Below are 17,653 nucleotides of genomic sequence, written 5' to 3' on the forward strand. Positions count from 1 at the left end.
GGAGGACTTATCCGGAGACAGGCAGGTGGGTCCTGACAGCAAAAGCCTGAAGTAACCGGGGAGGAAAGTGGGGCCTTCAGGTAGGATGGCAAGCCCTGGGGTCAAGGAGCTAGGAGCCAGGGAGGCCAGGCTCGAGGAGGGCCTGAGGCCTGAGACACTTGGGAGGCACACACCCGGTCCGTCAAGCCAGCAGCCCAGCTGGTAATACTAAGGCCAGGCCCCTCAAGCACCTTGGGAGTCTCTCACCTCAGGGACTGGAGCCCCAGTGCAGTTTGGACCATCAGGGATGAGGGGGCGCTACTCCAGGAAGCTCCTAGGCCCCTCAAGGGGACTCGACTCCGAGGGCCTTGGAGGGAGGCGCCCTCTGCACCACCTGTGGGCCCAGGACCGAGCTGAGGAGAGAAGGGAAGGCTGCTGCCTGGGTCCCAGAGAGGCAGTGAGGCCAGCAGGGGCTGGGGGTTGGGGGGAGCAGGAGCTGTTCTCCAGAGCACTTGTCATCAATGCCCTCCATCTCCCCAGATCTGGCTAGAGAGGAGGGAGGACCCCGGCCCCAGGGCAGCGCAAAGCAGACAGGAAAGAACCACCCTGATGCTAATGACAGACCTGTCACTACGGCGGACAGAGGGAGCGTAGCGCTGCCCCCTGCCCCCTGACCAGGTACCCTTTATACCTGGGGGCCCTGGGGGCCCAGGGTGAGGGCGGAACCCTCAGGACGGGGCCCTGGGATTGGGGAGGAGAGCTGGCCGGAGGTAGGGTACACAGCGAGCCACACCCCCACCCCGGGCGGGTCACTTGCCCGGAAGGGGCTGGGCCTGCAGGCCAAGAGCAGGGTAGGCGGCAGCCGGTACGGCCTCTCCACTCCCAACACTGCAGCACTCTGAAAACCCGGCTGTTTCCATGGCAACCATCATACCCAGGGTCCTCCCTTCCCCCTCCACTCATAAGCTGCAAGTCCAAATTTGGGGGGTGCGGAGGGCCAGGGGAACTGAGATTGCTGACCTTCCTCCACACACCCCCCCTCCCGGCCTCCCTGACCCGAGGCCGCTGCCTCTTCACCCCATGGGCTCCAGGGCCCCCCAGTCAGACGCAGGAGGGGCTCATTGGGTCTCTCGGTCCCTCAGACCTGCCATACCCCACGTCCGTGGGGCCTGCTCCCAAACCTCCCAGGTCTAAGGGAAAGGAAGCCCCTTCTCACGGCCCCACCCCAGGCCCCCAGACAGCACATCAGCTTGGAGAGAACCCTGCCTGAGGCCGGAGAGGGTCTGAGGAGCAGGCAGGCCCCACGCTCACAGGGCAGGGAGTTCTCTGGGATCAGAGGCCCCGCGGGCACCCATCCCCCAGGGAGGCACCCGCAGACCCCACACACAGGCGACGACACACCCAGCGGCACACAAAGACCAGTGCGGGGAGGCAGGCTGCGAGAGGAGACACGAGGCAGCCGGCGAACATGGCGGGGAGCGCACAAAGACGGGCCTCCGCAGGCAGCGAGGACAGGGCCCCCGGCGCAGGACAGGACCGGCCACACGTCCCCGCCCCCGAGGCCAAAGGGCACCCCGCCCCCAGCCCTCCAGCCCCCAGCCCGCCCCCGGGGTTTACGGCCCAGCTGTTGTAACACTGCAGCCAGTTTATTACGCGGGGCGGGCCTGTTAAAGCCTAAGGGCGTTTATTACGCTGTGGGGGAATCGGGTGGAGGGACGTGTCTTGCTGCTTATTGGACTGGGGCAGCAGTAATTACCCTGGGGAGACATCTCTCCCCCCAGCAGGGCGCTTCTGCCAGGTGAGGGGGGCAGGCAGGCGGGCAGGGGGGTGGGGCCCCGCTAGGTCCCTCCCTGTGGCTCCGGGCTGGATCCTGAGTCCTGAAGGTAACACCGGGCTCCCCCCCCACCCCCCCGCAAGCTGTCCTCTACACCCTGGCCACCAGACTCCCTGGGGCATGGAGACAAGGAGCCCAGGACACCACACCACGTCCAGAACCTCTGAGAGGTTCCGGAAAGGGCTCCGGGGGCGGGGTCTAAGCCAAGTCCCAAAATGTTACTCTAGGATGGCCCAGACCGCTGTCTTTGACTTCCCCATGTAGCTAGTGAGCTACATAGTGCCTGACAGAGGAAAGGGGGGGCGCCAACAACCCTGAAGCCCAAGACAAGAGAGCCTCTGGCCACACACAAGGTGCCACGGGCCCAGGTGCCCACCACCAACGGCCCAGGGCTGGCGCCTTCTGTCCACACCCAACATAGTCTGGGCCTCCTGGACCCCGAAATTCACTGATCCCAGTAAAACACTGAATGATCAAGAATCTTCCATAGAGTTCCCACACACCTGCATTCTAGAAAAACACAACAACCAACCATTAACAATGGTTAGCTAATGCAGACCCAAACAATAAACTCATTCCACATAAAAAAACAAAAACAAAAAACCATAAAGTGATGCCCCGTGGTTAAAACTACCTGTGCAGCCCCTCCGTCTGCCCGCCTCCCCTGCAGCATCAGAAGCCATGACAAAAACCTTCTAGTAGACCTAGAATCACGAGAGGCTAAAACTCCTGTACAATCCAGAAAAGCCGTGGTCCTGGGTGCCCACAGCCCATACCAGCGGTTTATATGGACCTCCACAACCCAGGGGGACCCCCACAGGTCCACATCCCTGGGCTCAGCTCTCTTGATCGAGAATCCCAGAACAATATCCCCTCAATTCTTATGCCCATTCTTGGCCATAACCATCCAGTCAGAAACCCAAGGTAACACACCCATTTTCAGAATCAAAGTCAATGTCAGCCCCCTGTAGAAGCAAGCTGGAGGGATGAACCAGAACCGCTGGAAGGTACTGACTCAGGACTGAGGCTGGAATTGACCCCTCCACCCCTGGCTTCAGGGAGTAGCAGAAGTGAAGGTCGGAAGGTCTGAAAGGCTCCGAAACCAAAATCGGGGTCAAGGACCAGGAGAGTGACACCCCCTCGGGGCATTTTTAGGAGCCAGGTGTACTGGTCCCCCCCACGCCCAGACTGACATCAGGTGCAGGGGTGTCAATGGGTGTCTGGCGGGTCGGTAGGGATATTATGTAATAGGAGGGATTGGGGGTTGGAAGGTAAATGGAGGAAAGAGTGAAGAAAAGGAGGGAAGGAAGGCAAAGAGAAATACAGGGAGAAGCCAGGAGAACAGACATGGAGACGCGAGTGCAGAAGGAGAGGCTCCCTCACACTGGGGGATGCTAGGGAGATGGTGGGGCAGAGAGGACGGATCTCCCAGGCCTAGAAAGCTCTTCCAAGCTGGCCTCTTCCTCTAGCCAAGCATGGGGTCCCAAGAGAAGCCTGCCCTTTCACCTCTCCTCATGACTAAGGTCAGCAGAAGTGGGGGTCAGCCATAACAGATGGCCTCCTCCCTACTCTTCTAGCTGCCCTTTGACCCTCTTCCCTCCTCTCACCTGCCAGACCCTTTCCAGCTCCTCCCTTCAGGCTCCCACCTGTCCTGCAGCGCCCTCCAGCCCCTCCTCTGCTGCCATGTGGCACTGGGCAGCCATTAGCCCTCTTGGGGCTGTTCTTCTCCTCTGCACAGCAAGGGGGTGGCCATCTCTGAGGCAACCCCAACACCAACATTTCATACACCACCACCACCACCCCCCCATGCTCTCTCCTCCATTTTCTCTCTCCTGGTCTCCCAGCTCTTTGCATCCTGACTCCAGCTCCATCATTGAGCCTCCCTGTGCCACTCAGCTCCAAGCAAGGCCCCTCCTTCCAATCTGCTCACCTCCCCTGGGCCAGCTCCTCTCTTGGTCCCTTCCTTTTTCACCTCTGGCCCTCTGGCCCTCCCCCCAGACATTCTCCCAATATCCCTGCCTCCCCTTCTGAATCTCACCCCTCCACGCCTCACCTCAGTGCCCACAAGGACCATGTCCTATCTGGGCCCCTTTGGGAGCAACACTGGGTCTCTGGGGAGCCAGAGAGAACAATGAAGAGGAGGGAGGAAGGCACAGAGGGCCAGAGAGCTCCTGGGGAGAAAAAGGGAGTCAAGAGCCAGAGAAGGTGCCGGCTGGGGAAGTGGAGCGAGAGAGAGAAGAGAGAGTGCTACATGGAGAGGACCCCAGCTGGGACAGGGACAGAGATGAGTGGGAGGGACACTGCGCTGGGGAAGAGAGAAGAAAGCAATGGAGAGGGGGCTGGGAAGAGGCCACTCTTGGGAAGTGAACAAAGACAGCATAGAGGCATGAAAAATGAGCTAAAGACAAAGGAGGTGAGCAGGGGAGAGTAGAAACAAGGTGAGAAGATTGGAAGGGACATGGGGGCAAAGTTTGGAAGCAAGGATGGACAGATGTGGAGGGCACTGGGGAGGCAGAGGGGACCGCAGACACGGTAGGCCCTGAGGGGCATGGCTGGGAAGGGAGGAAGATACAGGCGTGGAAGATGAAGGGGGAACAAAAGTGGAGTAAAAAAAAAAAAAAAAAAAAAAAAGAGAGAGGTGATGGATGGGCAGAAATGGGAAGTGATGGAAGTACAGAAATGGGAGGCAACAGGGTACAGAGTGAGAGCTGGTGGCAGCACAGTGATGAGGGGCCAGGAGAGTCAAGCTAAAAGGTGATGGGAGCTTGGAGATGTCAGGACACCATGGTAGTCAAGATAGGAGGTGATGGTGGGACAGGACTAGGAGGCAAAGGAGGTACAGAGATGGGAGGTGATGGGGGACGGGTCTGGGAGGCAAAGGAGGTACAGAGATGGGAGGTGATGGGGGATGGGTCTAGGAGGCGAAGCAAGTACGGAGATGGGAGGTGATGGTGGGACAGGTCTAGGAGGCGAAGCAGGTACAGAGATGGAGGTGATGGTGGGACAGGTCTAGGAGGCGAAGCAGATACAGAGATGGAAGGTGATGGGGGATGGGTCTAGGAGGCAAAGGAGGTACAGAGATGGGAGGTGATGGGGGACAGGTCTGGGAGGCAAAGGAGGTACCGAGATGGGAGGTGATGGTGGGACAGGTCTGGGAGGCAAAGGAGGTACAGAGATGGGAGGTGATGGGGGACGGGTCTGGGAGGCAAAGGAGGTACAGAGATGGGAGGTGATGGTGGGACAGGTCTAGGAGGCGAAGCAGATACAGAGATGGAAGGTGATGGGGGATGGGTCTAGGAGGCAAAGGAGGTACAGAGATGGGAGGTGATGGTGGGACAGGTCTAGGAGGCGAAGCAGGTACAGAGATGGGAGGTGATGGGGGATGGGTCTAGGAGGCAAAGGAGGTACAGAGATGGGAGGTGATGTGGGACAGGTCTAGGAGGTGAAGCAGGTACAGAGATGGGAGGTGATGGAAGTGCAGAAGTGGGAGGTAAGAGAGGTACAGAGATGAAAGTGGTGGGGGTCCCCTCTAGAAAGTGATGGCAGTGTACAGGGAAGGGAAGTGATGAGTGGACTAAAATGGGAGGTGATGGGGCCTCTGGGATGGGAGGTGACAGGAGGTGTGAGGTGGAATGTGAACGAGGGACTGAGATGGGAATTGATGGGGTCTGGCACGGAAACGAGGTGAAATGGGAAGACGGTCGGACGTGGAGGTGATGGAGAGTGCACAGACTGATGGTGTGGGGTGCAGTGATGGGAAGTGAAGGGCCACAGAGACCAAGGAGGACAGAGATGGAAGGTGGCAGGTACAGAGTCACAAATGGAATACAGAGACCCTTGGGGTTGGAGCTATGAAGTGATGAGGGGGCTGAGACGGGAGGTGATACAGGACAGAAACAAGAAGTGACAGAGATTGGAAATGGAAGGTGATGAGGTCTGAGAGGGAAGATGAAGTAGGTTTTGAGATGGAAGGTTATGAGGGGCTGAGATAAGAGGTGACAGTAAGTGGAAAGTGATAGAGGACTGCCACAAGAGGCGATGGGGAGACTGGGCAGGGAGGTGATGGGGAGCCTGGAGTGGGGGTGATGGGGTGATAGGGAGACTGGAATGGGGGTGAGGGAAAGACTGGAATGAGGGGTGATGGGGAGAGGGACTGGGAGATTACAGGGAGCCTGGGTTGGAAGGTGATGGGGAGCCCAGGATGGGGGAACTTAAGCTCCTAGCAATAGAGCTGTAGAGGTGAGAGATGCTGGGGGTCAGAGGTGGAGGTAGGGCAGAGATGAACGGGCATGCAAAGGAGAAAGGAGGCTGAGAGAGGCTGGGACGGTGGAGCCATCTGGGAGGTGAGGGAAGGACGGTAGGGGGTAAAGAAGGGAAGGTTGCTGGAGGAACAGAGGTGAAACAGAGACGGACATGGCGAGGTGAAAGAGGAAGAGATGGGACATGTCAGAGGCAGAGATGACAGATGGGGCAGAGGGGAGCACAGATGGGGGGACACAGATAAGAACCCGGGTACAGAGACGCTAGAGCAGCCATGGGAAGGTAGGGAGAGGCAGAGGTGGAGGGAAGGTGGCTGAGAGATGGTAAGGGGCAGAGATGGAGGAGATGGTGAGGAAGAGAGACCGGGTAGGGGAGAGCCGGACAGAGGATGAAAGGACAGAGATGGGGAGGTGACGGGAGCGGAAACAGGAAGGTGATGACAAACCCGAGATGGAGAGAAGGAGGTGAAGGTGAGGCAAGAAATGAGTGATGGAGGCAGAGCTGAGGGCGAGGAAGGAAGGGGCTGATGGAGAGGCGAGGGTGGGGCTGAGAAGATGGGAGCCGGACATGGTAGGTGAGGGAGCGCGGGCCCGCAAAGCTGAGGGGCCGGGCTGGGCGCGCACAAGCCGGGGTGCGGCCCGCGGGGCCGGGGCCGCGCGCACTGGAGGCCCGGGGGGGGGGGGCCAGCCGGCCACGGCAGCGCCACTTACCGTGCCCGCCGCGGGTGAGGAAGGGCATGCGGTTGATGGCGATGGGCACGGTGCCGTGCTTGCTGTGGAAGTGGTGGACGTGGTGGGTGGTGCTGAGGCTGGAGGAGACCCGGGCCCCCTCGGTCGCCCCCAGCAACAGCAGCAGCAGCAGCAGCGGTGGCAGCAGAGGTGGCGGCGGCGGCGTCAGGGGCCCGGCCAGGGCGGGGGGGCGGCGCAGGCACCCCCCCGGCCCGCTCCCCCCGGGGGGCATTTCGGCCCGGGGGCGGCCGCCTCACAGCCCCATGGCCGGGGGCGGGGACGCGGGGCTGCACAGCCCCGCGAAGCCCCCCTCCGGCTCCGAGCCCCGGGAGGGGGGTAAGGGGTGAGGAGAAGGAAAACCAGAGCCCAAGCCTCGGTCCGGAGCCAACGAAATCAACTGGATCCCGCCGGGGAATCCGAGGTCCGCGGAGCGGCAACGCCAAGGTCCAGGACGCCTGGGTCCATCTCGAGGAGCTAAGGGTCTGCCCGCATCCCGGCGGGGTCGGAGCGGCGCAGAGGGCCGTCAGAAACCCGGGGGAGCGCCCGGGGGAGGGGGCATGGTGCCGGGAGGAGAGGCAGGAGAGGCGCGGGGGCCAAGCAGGGATGGGAGAGCGGGGGAAATCCTGCGGAAAAACCGAACCGGGGGAGGGGCACTGGAGGGGAGAAGCGGGAGCCCGACGGAGACTAGGGCCGGCCGCGCCGCTGCTGCCGCTGCCGCCCGACGGAGGCCGGGGGAAAGGAGGGAGCGGCCGAGGTGGGGGGGGGGGCGGGAGAAGGGAGGAGGGAAGCAAATCCGGGTGAGGGGGGAATGAAGGCAGGAGAGGAGGGGAGAGGAGAGGAGGGGAGCGGGGCTGAGCAGAGGAAAGGCGCGAGCCTGCGAGATTCCGGCGGAGAGATGGAGGCAGCGGAGTGTTGCTGCAGAGGCTGAGGGCTGGAAGGGAGAGGGAGGGAGGGAGACAGGGAGGGAGGAAAGGAGAGGAGTGGAGAGGGGAGGGGAGAGGAGCGCGGGAGGAGGAGGGGGCAGGGCAGAGGGACCCGAGCGGCTCCCGATCTGCGGGCGGCGCTGGGCAGCTCCGCGGCTCGGCACCTGGCTAGCCCACTAGGCGCTCGCCTCTCCTCTGCGCGCGCCCCGCCTCTCCCCCGCGCCCGAGCGCGCGCTCCCCTCCCTCCCGCTCCAGAGACGGGGCCCTGCTGAATAATTGAACAGGACTGAGGCTAGCAAGAGAGGCAGCTCTTTTCCTCCTCCTTCCCTTCCCCCCGCACCTGGGCGAACCCCAGTAGTGCTCTCTGGTCCAGCGCGCAGAGATGTGGCCACGGCCACCTCTGCACGCACCCCTCGGAACACACGTGCACGCTAGGATGTGGACGGGTATAGAGACACCCACGTGCCCATACAGGCACCAGTGAGCGCGCAGGCACACATAGGCTCAGACACATACACGCATACATGTGCTCATAGATACTGGCACAGGGACTCACACTCAGCGCGGGGGAGGGGCACAGGGTGTACACACGCACAGAGGCACACATACATGTCCGACCACAAGCGCTGAACAGCCAACATACACAGACACCTCCTCCCAACTTACCCTCCAAAAACAATGACCCAGAGCCTCAAGGTATTCAAGAGTAAAACATGTCACACACGGATACAGTCTTCTCACCACCTCCCCAAAAGAATGCTCCCCCTACCCTCTGCACATCCCTGCTGGACTCCTCCAATCCTTCCTCTTGACTCCCCCTGCCCCTCCCCCAGCCTCAACCTTTCCATCCACAGAGTTTCCAGGACACCCGTCCACTGAGTGTCCCACATAGGACAAAACCCTTCCTGGGTCACTTATGTCCAGCTGAGGAAGCCACTTCTTCGAGGTGCCCCTCCACTGGGATCTGCCCCTCCCCGGAGTTTTGGGGTCTCTGGAAAGCACTTGTCATAGCCCAAGAAGTAAGTGCAGAAAGTCTCCCTTCCTTTCACCTGGATATGACCTCTGCACCCACGTCAATCCGGGTTGGGTTAGGACCAGGGAAGGGGTTGTGTGTGGGGCGGGGGGAGCCAGAGGGTAGAGAAAAGAAAAAGGAGGGAGGTGAGATGGACCTGGAAGGAGCCAAAGAAATAGTGTAGTAGAGTGGGGAGGAGAGGTGGTGAAAAAAGAGCAAAAAGAAGAGCGGGTGATGTGAGAAAGGGGAGAGAGAATGGGGGCACCCAGGGAGGAGAGGGCTGGCTCCTGCTTATCAATTCTGAATTCCGTCTTGGAGCAAAAACTGTCACCAAGAGCCGCACATGTACTTCGCGCCGCTTCCGAATGCCGTCAGCACCCGGGACAGCCCCTCTGTTGCCACTGCCACCTCCCCAACCTCGTGAGCTGACGGGGGCGGGGGGGGGGGGCACCCCGTTTGGCCCCAGGCTCAGAAGTGAAGAAGGGGGTCCTCAGAAGAGAAGGCTTCAAGATGCTACAGGGCTCCAGGAGGGAGGAGAAATGGCAGCCTGGGAAGCAGGGCTGGGGTCCCCCAAAGCCTTGTCCTCCTGCCCTCTCCATCCCATTCTTATGCCCCTGGCTTGGGAATAGAGACTGACAGAGCTCTGAGCAGGCAGAAAATGTATGGTCCCAGAGGGAGGGAGGGAGGAGCCGGTGGTGGTGAGAGGAGAGGAAGGGAAACCGCCTAGAGGCCAATCAATATCAGTGAGTGGGAAGTGGAGAGAGTTGGAGGAGGTGATGTTGGGGAGCGAGGGGGGAGACAGAGGGTACAAAAGAAGAGAGGTGTGTGAGAGATCAATAGAGGCTGCAAAGAGGGACACAGCAAGAGGAGGAGCCGAGAAACAGAGACGAGAAACAGAGACGGGGCAGAAACAGAGATGGGGGCAGACATGGTGAAGAACTGCCTGTCTGTGAGGGACAGGCTCTGGAAGACAGAACCCCCAGCAGACCTGATGGGGCGCCTGGGTCCCGAACCCCAGCCCCATGGCAGGGAGTGTCCCTCCTTCTCTCTTCCCTTCCTCTCTCGCTTCATATTCTCTTTTTCGTTCTCTCCCCTTTCCTCTCTCTCATGGCAAGGATGGGCTCCCTCCTGTGATCTCTCCTGCCTTCCCAGAGCAGACTAATGAGCTTTAAAGGGACACAGAGGTCCCTCACACCCCTGTCACAGATGGAGAAACTGAGGTCACAAGTTGGGAAAGGCTGTCCTGAATGAAGGTCAGACGTCTCCTCATCCCAGTCTCTCCCCCACGAGACAATCCCACCCTCTAAGGACACCTTGGCCATGCCCACCCTCCTTCCCTGTCTTCAGGCACTGAGCCCCTTGATGCCCAGGGGCAGAGTGAACTGAACAGGCCTCTTGGCCAGGTTCCTGCGTGGCCTTGAGCCTCAGTGGGGCCCGGACGAGACCAGCCATAGAGAGGCAGCATGAACAAGAAACAGCTGAGGGAGCGTAGAGAATTAGGAGGCACCCCCAGGGAGGAAGGAAGTATGGTTTGGGAAGCAATGGCAGAGCCCCCAGCCCTAGGTTCCTCCCCTGCCCTTCTCAGAAGGTCCCCCAAGGCTGGCACTCGGAGAAACAGCAGGCAGAATACTACCGGCTGCCAGGCTGCACCCACCTTGTCTTTACCTGCATGGCTCTGCTCAGGCTCTGCCACCAGACACACACACCAGTGCTCGGGGATGGTGATTCTTCCTGGGACATGCCCTTCTCCCCAGCCCTGATTACCCCTGCCTCCCGCCTGCCTGGAACCTGGAGAAGCTGTTCGGGCCTCTCTTCCCACCCTTGCTAAAAGATGGCATGACTCCCTAAACCCCCATCAATCACTAGACCCACTTCCAGAAGGCTCCAGGGGGTGGGAGTATAGTAGTGACAATGGGCAGCAGCATTTCTTGACCTTGATCCCTTGCACCCCAGGCAAGAAATGCCCACTATTAGCACCACCAGCACCCGGGACTAAAAGAGCAGCAGGAGGTAAGAGAGGCAGGAGCTCCTAGGGCCTAGCTGCACTCTGCCGCTAGCAGCCTAGCACTTCGGGCATGGAAATGGCCTCGGTGTCCTCATCAGTTAAACAGGACTGTCGGTCTCCATCCCCCTGCCTTCACTGAGGAACAAATTCATAGGGCCTTGTAAGCTGCCAAACGCTAAACAATCAGCAGGCATTGCTACTATTACGCAGCAAAGTTACCACCATCTACAGCTCTCCTGTGCACAGCGAGCGAGCTGGTCAGAAAGAGGCCCAGCCCTGTCTTTATTCCCCGGCAGCCAGGGCTCGAGTGTCCCTGAGCTGGCCATCATCTGGGGGCTTGGGAAGGAAGAGAGAGTCGCATGTCAGATGAGAAAATCCTGGAGACAGGAGGGGGATGTGGAGGTTCTCAAGGCTGGGCCATGCCTGAGAGCACAGGACAACGCTGAGGGAGACGGGCTGGGCATATTTCCAGAGGAGAAGGAAAAACCAAGGCCTGCCCAAGAGCCCAAGCCCTGGAACATGCAGGTTTACCCCGTAAGAAAGTCAGGACTCAGGCCCAGATGGCGAAGGCTCCAAGGCCTGGCACAGAGACAAAGGCACCCACCCCAGTCCTTAGCCCAGATCTATTATTAACTACCCCCCAGAAATCCACCAGAAACCCATCCAACCTCCAGGCCTCAGTTTCCATCATTGTAAAATGAAGCCCAGTGCTGCGTGGTGTGTGTGTGTGTGTGTGTGTATCTTTCCACAGACCTCTGACATGTCACATCCCTGTTCTCTCAACAGGGCTACCCCAAGGAAGACCATTCAGGGGATGCCTGAGAAGGCTGCCCTCTCCCTGGCCACTGCCCCCAACCCAATCGTCCAAGAGAAACTCCACAGCCCCCCTCAGATAGGAGGTCGCCTCTCCCCACTGCCTGCCCCAAGCTCTCACCAGCTGCTGGCCACCAACCCACCAGGGAGGGGCCTCAAACAACAAGCAAGTTGGCAGACAGATGCCCAGATGGGCAGGAGCAGAACCAGACAAGGACACTATGGAGTGTCCTTGTGGCACCAAGGGACAACCTGCAGCTGAGATTCTCGGGACGGGGGTGGGGGGGGTGGGGGGGGAGAGACCTGTACAACCGGGGTCTAGAGAAGCCAGCTGGGCCTGGCCTCCCGGGAACCTTGTGAGCCTGCCCCCTTGGGAGTGGGCCCACCCTGGGCAGGAAACGAGAGATTTCCACTGCACGTTTCTGAGGGCCCCAGAGGAAAGGGGATGCAGGCCCCCCGTCCTGCGCCATAGCGTGTATGTGGGATCTACAAATAACACACGGAAGACCATCACCCAGATCTCCCAGGGAGAGCAAGAGAGGCTGACGCCTTTGGTTATAGGCGAAGGGAGCAGTGTCCAACCAGCTCCGACCGAGGAGAGGAGGCCATCTGTCAACAGACCGCCCCAGACTCAGCAGCAGCAATCCTGCACAGGCCCAAAGGACAAGACTCCGAGAGTGGACAGCAGCCAGCAGCATCCCTCTTGCGCTCTCGTGACAGGAAGGGATAAGAAGGAAGCAAGCAGCATGGCTTTTGGAGACCCCCTCCTCCCAGACAGTCCCCGCAGCTGGGCACGGACCGGGACCACCCCTACCCCCACCCCCGGGTACTCACGGTCGTTGCAGACAGGGCCTCCGTAGGAAGTCATGGTGCAGTCACAGGTGAAGCCATCCCACTGCTGCAGGCAGACGCCCTGGTTGGCGCAGGACTCTTCGGTGCAGGTGGTGCTGGGGCCTGGAAGAGGCGGGACGAAGGAACACCCCCCGCTCAGCCAAGCCCCCTCCCTCCCCAGGAGGTGTGGAAGCTTCAAGCCAGACAGGAGGTCTGGCTCTCAGCCCTGCCAGACCAGAAGGGCCAAATCCTGACAGGGGCATGGGGGGTGGCGGGGTGGCAGAGGGGAGGGGTGCCCAGGGATTGCTAGGCTGGGCCTTCAACTGTGATAAGGGGCCAGGGTGAGGGGCAACAGGAAGGGCAAGCGACCCTTCACCCCCTGCGCCCCTGCCCCAGAGCCGCCCCGGGGCGCCCCTGCAGCTGGTCCTCCTCCAGCCTATACTCACCGTCACAGCCCCTCTCCACCTGCCCGATGCGGTGCAGGGCGTCAGCAATGAGGTCTGGGAGGCGTCCGTTGAGGTCCACCGAGGCCAGGCAGCCCTGGAAGCCATCCCGGGAGGCCACCAGCTTGGGCAGGTTGCCGAACATGTTCTTGCTTAGACCACCGATGTACAACTCCCCTGCAAAGGGAGGGGGGTCAGAACCTCAGCGGCATCCTGGTCCCCGTTCCTCTCCCAGGACACCAGCATCTGGTTGACAAGTCCTCCCAGCCTGCAGCGTCCCCTCCCAGGCTCCAGTTTCCATACAGAGATCCCACGACCCACCCCCACCTCTTCCTTCTTCCTTCTCCACTTTGCCATCTGTCTGCTCCCCTCCCAGAGAAGCCCAGATGCCCAGGGCGGGCTTGNNNNCAGGGGGGGGGGGGCAGCAGCTGGAGGAATGGGCTCCATGCTCTCTCCCACACATCTGATTCCAGTTCCGGCCTGTAATCAGGGCCTTTCAGAGATGGGAGGCCCTATCCGCGCCACTCCCACTCCCCCCCTTCTCCCTGTTCCCCCGAGCTTCTTCAGGCCTCTCCCAGCCAGCCCTCACGTCTCTCCCAGGTGCCCTAACTCAGCTCCCTTTCCCCAACAACTGGGGCTGGGCCTGGGACTCTGCGTGACTCCAGGAAGCAGTTCCCCTCGGGGACAGCTGACCCCACGCACCGCCGCCTGGCCATATCCCACCCGACTGCCTGCAAGTCTGGGCCAGCCCACAGCAGAGCCCATGGCAGACCTTGGGCAAGACCGTCTTGGACCCTGGCTCTTTGCAACATGCCAAGAGCCCGGCCCCTCCTCAGGGTTGCCGCCATGGATTATCTGTGACACATTGCCCCCTTCTGGGAGCCGGGGGGATTGTCAGCACTCTGGCGGCACCTGACCAGGCTACCAGCTCCAGCTCTGCCTCCGGCTCACTTGGTGACCTCAGGCAAGCCATCTAGCCTCTGAAGCTCCCACTTTCTCCTCTCCCAGGAGGGGGGTGAATTCGCTGATCTCAGACAGTCTGGGTCCCATTGACACGCAGGGGTCCCCATGGGGCTGAGGGCTGCTTGGGGCCGGTAGAGAAGGTCACTCATGTTGCCCCAGGGGGCTCTGAAGAAGCTACAAGCCTCGTCTCCACTCCTGTTCCAATGCCCGGGCTCTAGGCTTCTGCTCCTTCCATGCTCTCTCAAGCACCGTTCTGGGGGCAGGCAATGACTACGTCGAGAGCTTCCCCGGAGGCCTTGGGGAACGCATGACCCTGGTGTGACACAGAGCCTACAGGGAAGCCTGGGTCCAAAAGAGCCCCCCGAGTTAGCCTAGCCAATGCCCAATGTATACGACCAAGGCAGCAGGCGGGGAGCCCACAAGTGCTACTCCCTCTCTCCTTATCAACTGCCCCCTCCCACCCCACCCAGGGGAGACACCTGCCAGGACCATTCTCTTTCCAGCCCTCAGCCAAGCCAGGCTTCTCCAGCTTGGAGGCCCAAGAGGCCTTCAGAAGCCCTGGACTGCCTACTCCTAGCTCCAGAGTGAGGCCGCCAAGCTCCCCAAGAGGCACATCTTGTGGCCAGGCTTTCCATGTGGAGGGCAGCTTCATGGGAGAGCGGAACAGAAAATGTCAGGCCGGACATACAGCAGAGAATGGAAATGAGGTGGAAACCGTGGTGGCGAGGGAGCGAGAGGATCCCACAGCCAGCGGTGAGCTCGCTGCGGCCAAGGTGGGGGGGGGGGGGCTCTGGGTTAGGGCCAGGCCTTCTCCACAGGCCCCAGGCCCCACCTTTGAGATCGAGGTTTCGGGCGCCATTGGAGTGCTGCGTGACCGTGCGGGAGTCAATCTTGAGCGTGTGCACGTTGCCCGGGTCCCTGGACACCACCACGTTGTGCCACTGGTTGTCATTGACTGGTTTGTCTGAGTTCCCCTTCATCAAGGACGGGCCATTCCCCAGGTCAAACACGTAGTGGATGTACCTGCCCCGTAGTAGGGAGGAGACACTGGGTCAAGGCGGGGACCGTGCTGGGAGGGCAGGGTAAGGACGAGCTGTGGCCGCGGGGTCCCAGGTACCACGGGACGAAGGGATAGAGAGGGAGACCTCAGAGCGGAGGGACCCAGCCCCATGGCAAGAAGACTGGTGTGAAGTCCCATCATGGGGAGGACATGGAGATGGAGGGCCACGGAGGAGCCGGCTCCTGAGACAGCCTCAGAAGGGGAGCTGGTCCAGGGAGAGGTTAGTGGGGACAGCAGGGCCCTCTGGGGGCAGGACAGAGCTGCTCTAGACTGGGGTCCTCTCAGGCAAGAGAGGCCACAGGGCCTGGGCCCTGCCTTCTGCCTGCAGAAAGGACCTGCCTGAGCCCAGACAGTGAACAGAGAACAGATATAACTGGGAGCATCCCGGCGAGGCCATAACTGGGGAGTCACCAGGGTGCAAGAAGGGGGTGGTGATTTTCCATCTTGGCCTGTGGCTGGGGACCTGAACCTTGAGCTGTGGTTCAAGGGGCCTGGATATCTCAGCCAGCGGCTGGGGGCCGGATCGTGGTCAGCAGGGGAAGGGGATCCCTTCCTCGCCTGCGGTGCCGGGCCCAGCACCTCACCCTTTGACCAGCTCGATGACAATGAAGTCATTGCCGTTGCCCGAGTTGAACAGGAGAAGCCCGTCAGGAGCTGTGGTCTTGAACTGGAAGAAGAGGTGCATGGAAGCGTAGGCTTGGAGCGTGGCGAGCGCCAGGTAGCTGCTGCGACTCTTGAAGGTAACCGGATCGGCCACGATGGCCCGCAGGCCGAAGCGAGCATTGAGCTCACAGTAGGTGATGTCGCCGTCCTTGCACTGGTCCATGTAGGGCTGGCCGTTGAACACCAGCCCGCTCAGGTGCCCGATGAAGTTGGAGGGCACCACGGAGATGAAGCGCCGCTCCGTCATGATGCCGGTCTCGATGTTGTGGAACTCCAGCCGCGTATGGGCTCCCGCCATCTGTCCTGCTCGGGGCCAGAGACAGAGATGAGGCGGGCGGACTGGGGGAGCACTTCCGGGGCTGGGCCTCGGGTCCCCCAGGATCCTCCCCGCCACACCAGAGCCTCAGGGGTGGCTGGGAGCTGGGCCTTGGAGGAGCCATGAGACTCACTGGTCCAGCGCTCACGGGCATCCGGGGCCATGCCACCTGCAAGGAGCACCCCCCCAATATACCACCCCTCGGGGAGAAATGGCCGCGGTAGCTTGCCAGGACGCTGCCCCAGAGAGGCCCAGGCAGTTGTCACCGAGAAGAGAGCCATCCACAGTTCGCTGGAGATGTACCCGCCTCCCTGGTCTCAGAGCGCTTACCCTCGACGGTGACGTTGTCCACAGACAGCTGCAAGCTCTTGCCACGCCTCACCACCCTCACCGTGTGCCACTCGTTGTCATTGAGCTTGTGGCCCGCGAAGAGCGTCTCGGGGCCTTTACCTGCGGCACCAAGGGGGGAGTGAGCACGGCGCCCCTGCGCACCCGCCTGTGCCTTCCTGTGCTGCCCCGAGTGCACGGAGTCTCACCCCTGTACACACAGGTGCGCACAGGTGCGCGCATACACCTACGGCCCCTATTCAGCCGAGCCACGCACCCACACACACAAGGACACACGCTCCCACGGTGGTTACACACTCCGTCATAACTCCAGAGAACAGTACTGCCACTTTGTGCGACTTCCCCGGGTGTCATTGGAAGGGTCCAATGGGAAAGTTGCCTCCAGCCCGGTGCCCTGAGGCCCTCACACCCACAACCGACATTCTCTTTCCAAGTCTTCTAGGGAGCTTCAATGTCAATGTGGTCAATGTGTGTAGCCAGCAGGGAAATTCCCAGCATATAGGCATAGACCCAGAATTTTCCAAAATACAGAGCATCACCGTGCTTGAGCCCTCGCACAGACACGCAGCTCCCCCATCCACGGCGGACCCCGTGGGACCCTCCTGCACACAACTGGTTAACGCCACACACCTGGACATGTGACCACGCAAGTGCTGCCAACGTGGCCAGACAGGGGAACGTTTCTTAGGCATTATGACCATTCACTCGAGACCAGGATTATCCGATCCCAAGTCTAAGACAAAATATATTTCTCTTTAGAATGATGCAACACCGTGCTGCACGCCCGGATCACCGGGCCCCCCAGGGCTCAGGCCAGCGGGGACAGGGTTCACCACCACGCATGCGCACACAGGGACCAAACACACACAGAGACACGCTGAGCACACACAGCCCCTCTGCCCTCCTCTACCACACTCCTGTGCTCTCCTGCACAACATCGGGGCACGCTGTGCAGAAACACTCTCTGAGACGGCACATTGAGCACACTGGGATGCTCCACACCTGCTCTCCATCTCACCCCGGCTGAGAGCCGCCCTGTCCCCCTGAATGCACCTCAAACGTGGCAGAAACTCAGCCCTCATCCACCACAGGAGCTGTGGAGGGCTGAACTTTGAAGCCCTGACCCTGCTCCCCGCGCTCATCTTCTTTCTTGCGTGCCTCGCCCTCCCCCTTGTGGCCACCTCTGGAGATGCAGTGGAATGTCCCAGCTCGGCTCTGGCTTCTTCTGGCCATAGGGTGGTGGGCCATCCTGCGGCAGGTGCCACCAAGTCTTTGCCCCACCCTCCTGAGGACTAGAGATACAAGGTTTCCTGGCCGTCCTCTTCTCAGACCTAGGGAGCATGCTGACCCAGGGCCCTCCACCAACTCTTCCTGGTTCAGCGTCCCTGGGCCCATTCTGCCCTCCACAGCCACCCCACCCCCACCCACCCTCATGCCTGCTCCCCTCCCCGCACCCACTGCCCAAACCCCACACA

The 17,653-nt window shown here is 60.8% G+C and overlaps 1 protein-coding gene across 1 annotated transcript in view; it reads right to left on the minus strand.

Annotated features, from left to right (window-relative positions):
• Positions 1–17,653, minus strand: part of NRXN2 (neurexin 2) — a 98,971-nt gene that overhangs the window by 32,229 nt on the left and 49,089 nt on the right. The window contains exons 10-14 of the mRNA XM_040639309.1: positions 16,161–16,280; positions 15,436–15,817; positions 14,624–14,814; positions 12,832–13,005; positions 12,389–12,508 (exon numbers count right to left, since the gene is read on the minus strand). Of these exons, the coding sequence (XP_040495243.1) occupies positions 12,389–12,508; positions 12,832–13,005; positions 14,624–14,814; positions 15,436–15,817; positions 16,161–16,280 (987 nt within the window). The remainder of the gene's footprint in view (positions 1–12,388; positions 12,509–12,831; positions 13,006–14,623; positions 14,815–15,435; positions 15,818–16,160; positions 16,281–17,653) is intronic.

This window comes from Ursus maritimus, unplaced genomic scaffold (genome assembly GCF_017311325.1).
Source record: "Ursus maritimus isolate PB19 unplaced genomic scaffold, ASM1731132v1 scaffold_23, whole genome shotgun sequence".
Classification (NCBI taxonomy): Eukaryota; Metazoa; Chordata; class Mammalia; order Carnivora; family Ursidae; genus Ursus; species Ursus maritimus.